The sequence below is a fragment of the Lycium barbarum genome, chromosome 9 (assembly GCF_019175385.1).
Source record: "Lycium barbarum isolate Lr01 chromosome 9, ASM1917538v2, whole genome shotgun sequence".
NCBI lineage: Eukaryota > Viridiplantae > Streptophyta > Magnoliopsida > Solanales > Solanaceae > Lycium > Lycium barbarum.
In genome coordinates, this window is record NC_083345.1 from 10,426,254 (window position 1) to 10,439,245 (window position 12,992).

The following is a 12,992-nucleotide window of genomic DNA, read 5'->3' on the forward strand; positions in this document are numbered from 1 at the left end:
TTCAAATCCTATCGCTTCTTGTCGTTTACTTTGCCATCATCTACCAATTTTTTGGGGGTTGTGGTAATTGTTGAATGACTGTCACTATGCAAATCTTGATTTTACATTTAGAATTACATAATAATGACTCGGTCTTTGTGTGATGATTTTTTTAATTCTTAATTAGAGATTTCGAATGAAAAAGTTTCTGATAAAAAGTGACGAATCTTATATTTAACTTATAATCAGACCATTAAATTTCGAATCCATTAACATTTATATGTTAAAAGAAGAAAAGAAGTATCTGGATGTTTCGTGCAGTAACTCCAATATAGCCGTGACACCAACAAAGAAACACAAAACGTCAGATAAAACGGTCTTCAACTTGAGAAGAATATTTTCTTTATTGTTATGGATAGGCATACTGCTTACTTGAAAAGTGCAAATCCCAAAGGAGTAAGGAAAATTAACGAGCAAGTGCCTCGTGTCCCTCCACCTGTTCGCTGTTTAAGCAACTAAGCAATAATCTTGACACGTACTTCAAAGTCCTTCTTTCTTTATATAAATCATTCTTCCCACAGCTTAGAGATAAATACGGATCAAAAGAAAGAGAAAAGAATAGCTCAAAGTTTCTATATATATTTTATTATCAGTTGGAAGAAAGAATAGAAGAATTGTTTAAGGCATTGAGAAGAAAAAAGTAAGAAGGAAAAATGGCAAGGACAGTGGCAAGAAGCTTAGCAGGACCTTTGTTGTTTTTAAACTTACTAATGTATCTCATCACTTTGGGTTTTGCTAGTTGGTGTCTCAACAAATTTATCAATGGCCAAACCAATCATCCTAGTAAGTTTTTCATTTCTCGCTTCTTTTTCTCATTCTTTTGAATAATTGTACATGTTCTTTTTTTTTTTCTTTTTTTTTTTGGCGTTTAAAGGGGTACACAAGAGGTCTCATTTGCATACACCATTCAAATAAATTAAGTACTCCGTAATATACAGCAGTATTACAACAGTGGGTTACTCCGGTTTTCCTGTATTATAATTTACTACTATTAGAAGCCGCGCGATGTGAGCTGAACAAAAAAAAAATCAATTATAGCAACTCTGTATCTTGCTTTTATAAAATTAAAAATCAAATTAGTTAAATGACTTATGTCCATGCCCCATCATAATATTATAAAATATTTCAATTCACAATATTTTATACAATTTGCAATTAAACTTGAATTATTATCATTTGATTTCATACATGCGAAATTTTATTATATTTTAATATGTTGTTTCGAAATTTGTCATTGTTAAATATTTTCACTCTTTAGTATTATTATAAAATTTTGATTTATAATTTTAATTATTGAATATACCTACAGAAGAGTTTCAATTTTATATCTTAACTTGTTGTGTAGAATTCTTTCATTATTCAATTTGTTTTTCTTTTAGCTTTATCTCATACTTTTTCCGTCCCAATTTCTGTGACATTCTTTTCCTTTTAATCAATACTCAAAAAATAACATCTTTCTATGGGTATGATGTTAACAGTGGGTATGTTCTTGTATTTAATCAATTATATTTTTTTCATTTAATAGTCAACGTATCTCTATTTTTTTCCTCGTTTTCCTTTACCCCTTTCAACTTTCAAGGTATGTTTTGGGGTATTTAATTTCTAATATTTCTATGTAAGGTTATTCTATCGGGAGAAAAGAAAGAACAAATAGATATTCTAATGCCATAAAAAAAAAGCTTCGGATCTGACCTGTGCGACGTCTTCCCCGGTCAGTTTCTACTTGAAAGGATTCCTCATACATGTTCTTCCATGTTGGAAAACACAAGTTCTTGAAGTAGCTTCACAAAGATATTAAGAACAATGAAAAGATCCTTTCTTGGGTGAGAAAGGGAAAAAAGATTATGAACAATGAACAGGTCCATACGAAAGGAAATATTTCATTTTTTCAAAACTGCGGGGGGAGTTAACATACGTGGCAAGGGCTTTGGTTTAGGTTTTTTTTTTTAATCCTTTTCGTTTTTATTTTTCCTTTTAAAAATGAAAAAAATCATGTGGCTTTTTATTATGGTGATTACGCTTTATTAGTTTTCAAATAGGCAGTTTTTCTTTTCTTATTTTTTTAATTTCGTTTTTCTGCTGGTTACACTTTGACAGTTTTTAAAGTGGCAGTTTTTAGTGTTTTTGTTTAATTTCGTTTTTTGTTGTAATTACACATTGGCAGTTTTTGAATTCTGATTTTTAATTTCATTTTTGTCATCACGTCATGCTTTTGTCTCCTTTTCCTTCTCATATAATATCTTAAAGTATAAAACTTATTTTTATGTCCGGCAGCAATTTACTTAAATTTTACATTTATTGTGACAAGAATTTATAGGCCAAAAATATCATGGTACCTTGCAAATCACATATTCTAGGGGTCTTTTTTCTTTAGACTGTGTGTTCAGTCATGAAATATCATGGTGCATAAAATTAACATGTTTCAAAAGCTCTTTTCTTAGATCTCCTATTCCGTCATCAAATGCTACAATTTAAAATGTAACGGAGGCGAATATCAAAACTTGAATGTGTGTGAATTAAAGTTAATGGATTTTTACCTGCTCAGAAACTAAAAATTGTAGAGGGATTTAGTTTGGGCACAAATTGGTTGATATTTGAGTTACATTTGAACTTAGGCTGAAAAGGGTAAAAACAAAGTACAATTTTAAATTTGAAAGATAGTTGATATTTTTTTTTTTTGTTGCAATAATGTGATGAGAAACTTTATTTTGAACTTTTTAAACAAAGTCGGAAGTTTATTTCGAACTCTTAAGTTGATGGACAACCTAACCTGATTAGTATATTTTCCGGTCACAACTTGGATAACTTTTTATTAGAAGTTTGATTTTTGTGTTCATTAAGGTAAATTTGATTTGATGTTTAAGTATATAAAAACATTATCAGGTTTCGGAGGAAACGGAGCGACAATGTTCTTCCTAATATTCGCGATATTAGCATCGGTGTTGGGAATAATATCGAAGCTGCTAGGTGCAAATCATCTAAGGGCATGGAGAAATGACAGTCTTGCTGCAGCTGGTTCCTCTGCTATAATAGCATGGGCTGTAACTGCACTTGCATTCGGGTAACTTTACTATCCTTTATTTCATATGAACAGATCTAACTTGGACGGTGTAGAAAATATTTGACACTGATCAGTGTAATTTAACGTGTTGGTTGACTCTTTTTGTTCTCTCCAGATAATCAGGTCCACTTATAAGCTTCTTCAAAATCAGTTTATTTTTGAACCTTTTTAAAAAAAAAAAAAAAAAAAACTTTGGTGAAAGGCGATGTATGTTTGGCTAATCAATTAGCATTTTTGAAACGCAATCAGTAGAGACAATTCATGTTGGTTTAATCAAAATGTTAAAAAACATTTTTGAACTGTTGTTTGGTCATGTTTTTAAAAAATGCTAAAATATTTTACAGCTACACACATTTTAAATAGAACTTTCTTCGTTCTATTTCTCGTGTCTTATTAATTATTTTGTGGAATTTAGCAAAGTAAGGGACTTTTTGAGTCTTATAATAACTTAAAAGGTTTGTACTAAATATCTTATGAATCTTCCTGTCCTGCGGGTTATTTCAATGGAAGAGTTACTCCTAATAAATATTAAAAATGTCACCTTTTTAGAATATATTTAAAGGAAGACTAAGTTAGGTAAAGAAGATCCAAAATAGAAGTAAAGTCATAAATTAATTAGCGAGATTATACTTAAAAAGAATTGATTTTGTTATACAGTGTAATTTTAGGACTCTTCCCAGTTCATGCCTATTCAAGTCAAACTAATCCGGTATGGAAGTTAAATTCTGAACAATTGTTACTTTTATTATATGAGTGATATTGGTAATTTTTTTTTTTTTTTTGGTAGATTGGCATGCAAGCAGATAAACATAGGAGGATGGAGAGGATGGAGGCTAAGAGTTCTTGAAGGTTTTACTATAGTTCTTGGAATCACTGAACTACTTTATGTTCTCATGCTTCATGCTGGATGGTTCAACAGTACCTACGGTCCAGGCTACAGGGATAACGAGTACGGCGTCGGTGCACCACATGGCGGAGCCGGAGTAGGAGACAAGGGTACCGGTTACACCGGAGCTAGGGTGTAGTTTGGTTCTAGTTTAAGTTCATGTTTGTACGTCGTGAGAATTTTGTGTAAGCTGGATATTATAGTGTTTAGATTTGGGCTCTTTTGGGTACTGAACTATGTTTGTTAAAGTATTTATTTGGATGTTTTATTGTGCTTTTAAATGTGAACATTGTGATGTGTGGTTGGTTTGCTTTTTAATTTGGAGTCGAGTTATTTTCCTACCTAAAGACATTAATCACTCTTTGCGAGTCCTTTTTCATGCATGACATGTCAGGCATATGATTGATGGAAGTATATCACTCTTTGTGAGTCTTTTTTCATGCACTCTTTGTGAGTCTTTTTTCATGCATGACATGCCAGGCATTTAATTGATTAGATTTTGTTAATTTGCTGGTAGTTTTTATCCGATATACGGAATTGGTAAGTTAATCTCTTAATCATAATGTGGAATTTTGCAGAAGAGCTCTAGAGATGAAACATTTTGTTTTTGGATCGAATGTTAAAGTACAAAAATGTATTGGTAAATTTTATACCGGCAAAATTGTTGTAAATAATTTGCACGATTGTTTCAGTTTTACTTGTCACATATTGACTTGGTGCGAGCTAAAAATAGAATAAAAAATTTATCATGTTCCGCTAATTATTGCTAATTAACTAATAATAAAATTTATTAAATCTAAAAAAAAATGAGTAATGGATTCCAGCGATACACATATTCTCCATAAAAAAAATAGTTTTGGAAAATTTCACGTTTGACTGGTATAATTTCAAGTGTTGAAAAAAGGAATTGGAAAGCTTGATTTATTAATATTAAGAATAAAATAGAAAAAAATGGTATATTATATTTTGATTTTTAAAGTGGACAATTAAAATTGGTCAACTATTTTTAGCATAGCTTACAAGTAAAACTAGATGGAGGGAATAGTTGTCGGGGACATGTAAATAATTAGCACCCATTTTACGCCACCATTTTCATTAAAAAAAAACATAAATGCACAATATTTAGAAAATATTTACAAAATTGTAGCAATATTATTTGTTTAACATTTCGTAACAGTTGCATTTCATAAGAGAATTCCTGTTCTAAAATTTTAGGGAATGTTATGCTAATTTCACGCTCAAACTCAACAAATGAGTTTTCCTTACTTTTTGTCTCTCTTCCAAAGTATGACTTTGCCATAAATAATATTAAATCATTAATAAATGTAATCTTACTTTCTCTCTCTTTCAGTTATGGTGGCAAACTGTCAATAAATAATGATTTTACTAAAATATTAAATGTATATAAACAATATACCTTTTAACTATATAGACAATACATATGATATATTTTTTTCTGTAAAATATATATAAATTATACCAAATATATATACTAGCATAATTAGTAATAAATAACTCTAACTAACTACTAATATAATTAGTAATATACATCTCATATTATGATTATACTTACAAAATTATTGGTATAATTAGTTATACTCATTATTAATAGTTAGTTACACAAGAGAGAGACATGACATTCTCACAAAACCCAAAAACAAAAGTGTAAGGGCCTGTTTGGAAAATCACCCAGGTTTGGAATTGGCTATAATTGGATGTAATTACACAGTTTAGCATGTTTGTTTGATCAGGTAATTACACAGTTAGGTGGAAATTGGGTGTAATTGAGAGGGTATAATTACACCCTGTAATTACAGGGTTACTTTTTAATTTATTTTTATTTCTATTATTTAATTTATTTTTTATTTTTACTTTTTAATTATTTGTATTTTTAAAATATATTTTTCTTTTTATAGAATTTATATTTCATTTCTTTTCTTCTCATTCCCAACCTTTACTTCTTGTGGTTTCATGCAATTGTTCGTATTTTTTTTTGTTTTTTATTTTATTCATTTAGCATAACTGTGTTAATATTCTAATTTTTGAAACTACATCTCTTAATATTAGAAAGAATGAGTCATTAGCAAACTTGACATATAAAAAGTGAACTTATTAAAGTAGAATTTCGTTGTAAATGAGGTTATTGACTTGTATTTTCCCTTTCTTTTGAATTATAGGAGTATTTACTTATGTTACGTTGAAACTTACTTATGTAATGTTAGACTTTGACGTAAGAGTATTATGTTAAAAATATTCTTTCAGATTTTGAATTTAGGTTATATTTTCAATTTTAAAAATATTTGCTTTAGTACTATTGACTTGTTATTTCACATTGCATGTTGTTTATTTTTCACTTACAATTGATAGAATTATTGTCAAACATTTGAATAGTGTTATGGCATTATATTTATAAATATTATTTTTTTGTCAAACATCCAATCCCATGATGTTCTCACAAAAAAAGTTTGCTTTTAATTTTTATAATCAATTAAAATTAAAATATTATTAATTTGAAATTATATATCAATTATTTTTTACAATATTAGTTACAAATATATGATTATTAATTAACATATTTTCAAGAAACAATGTATTAGTAAATAACTAATTTAATATCATTTATAAATACACATATTTTTTAAATATTAATTTTAAATATTTTATAATTACATTTTATTTTTAAATTAAACTAACTGTGTAATTACATTTGTGCAACCAAACAACACCTCTTGTAATTACACTGTAATTACATTATGGCAAACAAATAGGTCGTTGTAATTACAATACTGTGTAATTACTAGGCTGTGTAATTACTAGGTTAGTAATTACACCAATTCCAATTACCAGGTGGCTTTCCAAACAGGCTCTAAATATTTGCCTTGTTGAGCCTATGAATACGTTAATGAAACTGAATGTAGGCTAAAGTGGGCCATAAAACCTTGTTGATCGTGATTTATTCGTATGCTCTCTAAGTATTTTAAATTGTTAACTATTGTGACTTATTTTTTATGTAGTTTCTAAATATATAAATTATTTTTCAAAAAACTTACTCTCCCTGTCCCAATTTATGTGATATACTTCCTTTTTAATCTGTCCCAAAGAGAATGATATATTCCCTTATTTGACAATAATTAACTTTAAATTTTATTTTTTACGGTTAACGAGATGATTTATAGCCACACAAATATCTTTGACTTTTTTTAAACCACAAGATTCAAAATTTTTCTTTATTACTTAAACTTCGTGCCCAGTCAAACTATATCACATAAATTGAAACGGAGGTGTTCAAAGATTGTATGTCCGAATTTATGATCAAAACAAAGAAGTTTGACTCTCGAAATCCAAACTGGATCACGTCAATTGGAATAGAGGGAGTAATAATTAACATCCTCGTGAAAAAAAATTAAAATCAATTTAAACGGAATGCTATATTTCAAATTTTATTTATTATGTAAACGAAGAGAATATTGTTAAAAGTAAATGAAATATTGAGATACCATTTTATATCGGGAAAAAGGTCAAATTTACCCTCCAAGTATGGTTTATAGTTTAAATTTGCCCTCCGTCAAAATTTGGGATCAAATTTGCCCCCTCCGTTAGGATACTTGTTATATTTGCCCTTTTGTGGATGAAAATGTGACTTAGACTCCATAACACAAAAAAATTAGCCACGTAAACTCTCAAACCCAATTATTTTAACGCATGACCCTTGACTCGTTTACCCATCATATAAAATAATACAACTCTATGGTTGTGTGGAGTTTCTCTTTTACCCCTTTTGTTGTGGGGTTATTGATCTAGTTCAAAATTCTATGGTTCTTACCTAATTGATATGCATTAGGCCAGTTTTGTTGTGGGGTTCTTGATTCAGTTCGGAATTCTTTAGTTCTTATCTTTACTGTACCTTTTTTGCTTCTTGGTGCTGCTATTTACTTCCATTTTTGTTGTGGGGTTCGTTCTTGATTTAGCTCAGAATTTTGTGGTTTTTACCTTCAGTTACACTAATATTTGCTTTTGGAACTGCTATACCTCTTTGGTGCCCAGTTGATCTTGGCCTAATGCATATCAATTGTGAGTTTAAGCTAAAACCAAACCAACAATATCTATGAAACCAAACCAACAAAGAGTTTTTCTTTTGGGATAAGTCGCAATGTAGTGGTTAATGAACCAAACGAAATGGGTACAAGTATACATTTACATCTAACAAAAATGAACCAAATGTGTTAACTAGGGTTGTATTATTTTATATGATGGGTAAACGGGTCACGGGCCATGGATTAAAATAATTGAGTTTGGGAGTGTATGTGGTTAATTTTTTTGTGTTGTGGAGTCCAAGTCACATTTTTATCCACAGAAGGGCAAATATAACAAGCATTCTAACGGGGAGGGCAAATTTGATCCCAAACTTTGACGGAGGACAAATTTAAACTATAAACCATACTTGGAGGGTAAAATTTGACAATAACAGAAATCTGAGAGTAATAGATTTGAAAACTAACCGTTCCAATCTAGAAGGGTATCCCGCAAACAAATTTTACTTCGCACGACGCTTCGAACCTCCTCACAATTTTGCTGCCTTTCCCACTCCGACAAAAGCTTCACGATTTTCATAAGTTTTTCTTCGTCCTCCAATATTTCCTTGGGATCCCCAAAACAGAATTTGAAAGCCCTACTGTAAAGGTCTGCATTAAGTTTTTCCGACGCAAACAAAACTTCTATATATGTTTTGATTAGGAGCACGAAAAACTTCGATGTTAAGGCATGTAATGGTATAATCCAATCCTCCTGGATCAAATACTAGAGCTGTTTTGCCTTCCAAGCTGCCTCTTCTATAATTTCCATTACCAAGAGCTTTAATGCCACAGTGAACTACTGCTTCTAGACTTTAGTGGTGAATATAAATAATTGGCTCACATTGCCGGTCCCAAGCCCGGATAAAGGAGGAGGGTTGCCGAGGGTCAATCGGAAACAGCCTCCCTACCCAGGTAGGGGTAAGGCTGCGTACATCTTACCCTCCCCAGACCCCACTATTGTGGGATTACACTGGGTAGTGACCATAAATAATTGCAGTAACAAAGTTATTAGCAAACAATTGTTTCCGACCAGAAGAACTCCTTGATGGTCCTTTTACTTTGAGGTAGTTCCATATCCAAGCAACTTTTGCTCCCAATTTCTTTAAGACAACAGTAATGTTGAAATTACTTTGTAAACTGATTGTGTCACAACGTTCAATAATGATAGTTCCATTTGTGTCAACTACCCCAGCTATTAAGGAATTGCTAGTTGAGCTTCCAATCTCAACAATGTTTGCTGCATTCCCTAGGAGCATTGCAGTTGTAGCATTTTCTAGGACAAGTTGAATTTCCTTCTTGAACTCTTCACTCACAGAAAACATTCCTCCATCCAGAGTTCCTTTATCAAGATATCCATACAAATAAAAAACAATCAAGACTTATAGTGAGTCTGTTAGCACCTTGCAGCAACACTCCAAAATTCTCAATAAAAAGACTAATTTCTGAAGAAGAGTGATGGAGAGAAAGAATGAGATCTTTAAATCACGATACAGTCTACAACATATCAGAATAGCTACAACCATAAAGAGCATAACCAACAGCTACATTCCATCTTACAGTGAATTTCTCCGATAACTTTTTGAAGACAAACTGAGCCTCCCCTACTCTACCACATTTGTCATGTATTATCAAGGTCTTGCGGACTAATACACCTAAGAAGAACCGACAAACCTGTATTCCCTGTCCAGTGTTGAACCAATCGCAGATGTGTGAGCCAATGTAATGCTCAAGCCACCAATTAGTTGTATTAACACTATTTATGCTTTGCTTCCGCTCTTTAAAGAGCTTTCTCAGATTTGGAGTGTGTGTCCAAAGCTTTATGCCATAAGTAAGGAAACCTTTATCCACACCAAATTTGGAGTAAACAAACATAAAAAAAAAATCCACAACACTTGATGGTTTAGGTCTAGCATTCCAGCATAAACTGGGAAATTAATGTTGTCTATCATTACAGATGTGCTTATACCATTCAAGCACCTTCTGCTCCATATGGGCCCAACATGAAGTACCCTATTTCTTGCATTCCGAATACAATTAGTTAGCGGCTTTACATAATATGATTTCTAGATTTTCGTGTTATTATGGTGTATAACTTAGACATATCCAGCCATTAGACAGGTAGCAACCTCTTATATTGTAGTTGATACAGTTACATGTCTGGTAAATGGAAGTGTCCACCATTACAGATGTGTTAATTCCTTTTATGCTCATATGTGCTCCATTTGGACTCTACATACATTATCGAATGGTAATATGTTAAGCATATATAGTGTCTTTACATAAATCGATTTCAATGCATTCTTGTTATTGTGGTGTATAACTTAAAAAACATATCCAGACAGACATTAGTCAGGTAACAACCTTATTATAGTGGTTAATACAGTTACATGGCTGGTAAATGTTAGAGTCCATCGTTACATATGTGTTAATTCCTTTAATGATCACATCTGCTCCATTTGGACTCTACATATGTACTCTTCAAGTTTTTTTTGGCAACCAATGTGAATATTACCATTAACAAAACAGGAACTTATAAACTAAAGAGTACCCATCCTCACTACCACCTTCCAAGAATTGTAGCATGTTAATTATATATACTTTATTAAAAAAATAAGCATATATTTGCTAGTAATACTTGATTAAAAAATAAGCATGTTAAGCATACATTTCACATATTTGAAGTTTGCAAGGGGGGTCGAATTTGTTTTAGTAGTTGTGTTTTCTACTTCTCAAGCACAAATTTCTCCGAAGTGCAGTGTGATTATAACATATGTCTTGTATGCTTTTGCAGATAATGCTGGTGTCATTGTGAATCCCAAAGGAGAAATGAAAGGTGAGCTTAATCTCCATCAAGAAGATCTATCTAACCTTATGCATTGGAATGCCTGATCAAAACTTCAAAATAAAATCTTCGACACAGTTTTTGTTGTATCATGCATGATATACATTTCCCGTGAAAGATGGATTGGCATAGTTGCATGGTTTAATTCTTTGTTTAGCCGTATATCAAGAATTGAAATTTTCAAAAATTTCTCCATGTATTGATGAGCTGCTTTTGGCTGCTGCAGGTTCTGCTATTACTGGCCCAATTGGGAAGGAGTGTGTTGATCTATGATGCCTTTATATTGGCTTATTTAATAACAGAAGAAGTAATCTCAGACGTTGGATAAGAAGTAATCTCAGCCGCTGGATTTTTATTGAGGCGATTAGATAGATCTACACGGTAGGATTAAAAGGCACACTTATTCCCTGATGCTGCCACGTGTCCAGCTCCACAGACTCCCTTTATAACCCAAAATTCCCAATTGGCAAAATTAAATCCCTAAATCGATTTTAACCCCCAGCTTGATCGGTTCCTTACAGATCCATAACTGATCTCTAAGATTCTCTTCAACTACGCTCAGCCACAAAAGAGATTCATTGCAGGTATTTTTCTTTAGATCAACACTAATACTATTATGTTTTTGTCTTTGTATCTTATCTAAAATCGAAACGTAAAAGACTCTAATAATTTAAGTATGTGTTTGAACCCGACAATCCAAAAATTTCATCTTCCGTTGGTTCATGTATCTCTGTATTAAATTTACTTTTTTTTTTAATTTTTCCATAGCAGGCCTTATATTGGGTTTATTCCCTTTTTTGGGATTCAGTTGTCGGATATGGTTTGATTTGCTTGTCTTAAGGGTTTTTGGGAAAAGGGTTTGAATTACTGGAAATGGTTCTTGTATTTTTGTATCAGTAAATTATAATGGAATGCAATTTATCATCAGGAAATATGATGGGAGGGAATAGTGGTTTTGATTTGCAAGGTTCGACGAGGGCTAATGTTCAACATTATCATTCTCATTTCCCTAAGGATATTTGTTTGGGTAAATGTGCAAGTGATGAAGATGAAGCTGAAGGGAAAAAGGGGGGAATCCCACAATGGCAGCGTGTGAAATGGACAGATGAGATGGTGAGGCTGTTGATTACTGCTGTTTCTTATATAGGGGAAGAAGAAGAATATGGTGGAACAAGGAAATGTTCTAAGAAAGGCAAATGGAAGTCTGTCTCAAAAGTCATGGCTGAAAGGGCTCATTTTGTTTCACCTCAACAGTGCGAGGATAAATTCAATGACCTTAACAAGAGGTACAAGAGACTCAATGAGATTCTTGGTAGAGGTACTTCATGTGAGGTTGTTGAAAAGCCTGCTCTTTTGGATGTCCTCGATCACGTTTCAGACAAAGGAAAGGAGGAAGTTAGGAAGATTCTAAGTTCAAAACATCTGCATTATGAAGAGATGTGCTCCTACCATAATGGCAACCGCTTACATCTCCCACCAGACCCTGAGTTGCAGCGTTCATTGCGTTTTGCTCTTCAAAATAGAGATGATGACAATAATAAGCACCTCCAAGATGAAGATGATGAAGAAGCTGATCACGAAGATGAGTATGAAGACAATCATAGTGGAGGAGGCTTTTCAAAGAGAATAAAACAATGCCAGGGTCATGAAACTGTTAATCTCGATTCTAATAGGAGGACACTCATTTCTCAGCCTCACACTGAAGGCAACAAAGCTGATATTCTACAGAATCAGTGGATGGATCACCGCTCGCTTCAGCTACAAGAACAGAAGCTGCATATTCAGGCACAAATGTTGGAATTGGAGAAAGAGCGTTTCAATTGGCAAAGATTTAGTAGGAAAAAGGACATTGAATTGGAAGTTATGAGAACGGAAAATGAGAGGATAAAACTTGAGAATGAACGTTTGGCATTGGAGTTGAAGCGAAAGGAGATGCTTGCAGACAATGCTTAGAAATGTCCTTTAGAAGGAATATCGCTTCAGAATCATGTCTTTTTATGATATTAAACTGCAAATTTACTGCTTTGCCAATCTGGCATGTATTCTAAAGCTAGTAGTTGTCCTCGTAAAAAAAAAAAAAAAAAAAAGAAA

At 32.3% G+C, this 12,992-nt stretch overlaps 2 protein-coding genes across 4 annotated transcripts; both read left to right on the forward strand.

Annotated features, from left to right (window-relative positions):
• The first annotated feature begins 566 nt into the window (after nt 1-566).
• Nucleotides 567-4,327, forward strand: LOC132610633 (membrane protein PM19L-like). Its single transcript, XM_060324952.1, has 3 exons — nt 567-822; nt 2,923-3,100; nt 3,888-4,327. Exons 1-3 carry the CDS (start codon nt 693-695, stop codon nt 4,123-4,125), a joined length of 546 nt encoding a protein of 181 aa, XP_060180935.1. The 5' UTR covers nt 567-692; the 3' UTR covers nt 4,126-4,327.
• A 7,008-nt stretch (nt 4,328-11,335) lies between these two features.
• LOC132611357 (uncharacterized) lies at nt 11,336-12,992 on the forward strand. Of its 3 annotated transcripts, none has more exons than XM_060325791.1 (2): nt 11,336-11,485; nt 11,673-12,992. In XM_060325791.1, the coding sequence occupies exon 2, from the start codon at nt 11,808-11,810 to the stop codon at nt 12,852-12,854; it is 1,047 nt and encodes a 348-aa protein (XP_060181774.1). In that variant the 5' UTR covers nt 11,336-11,485; nt 11,673-11,807; the 3' UTR covers nt 12,855-12,992. The 3 variants fall into 3 exon arrangements, with proteins under 3 accessions (XP_060181774.1, XP_060181773.1, XP_060181775.1); XM_060325790.1 differs by having other exon boundaries at nt 11,355-11,485; nt 11,670-12,992; XM_060325792.1 differs by having other exon boundaries at nt 11,370-11,485; nt 11,830-12,992.

What these genes read in the sequence shown, in the direction of transcription:
- LOC132610633 (XM_060324952.1), top strand. Translation starts at nt 693, where the DNA reads ATGGCAAGGACAGTGGCAAGAAGCTTAGCAGGACCTTTGTTGTTTTTA. An exon ending in TGGCCAAACCAATCATCCTA is followed by an intron (nt 823 to 2,922) that starts GTAAGTTTTTCA and finishes AAACATTATCAG; the next exon opens with GTTTCGGAGGAAACGGAGCG. An exon ending in GTAACTGCACTTGCATTCGG is followed by an intron (nt 3,101 to 3,887) that starts GTAACTTTACTA and finishes TTTTTTTGGTAG; the next exon opens with ATTGGCATGCAAGCAGATAA.
- LOC132611357 (XM_060325791.1), top strand. Translation starts at nt 11,808, where the DNA reads ATGGAATGCAATTTATCATCAGGAAATATGATGGGAGGGAATAGTGGT.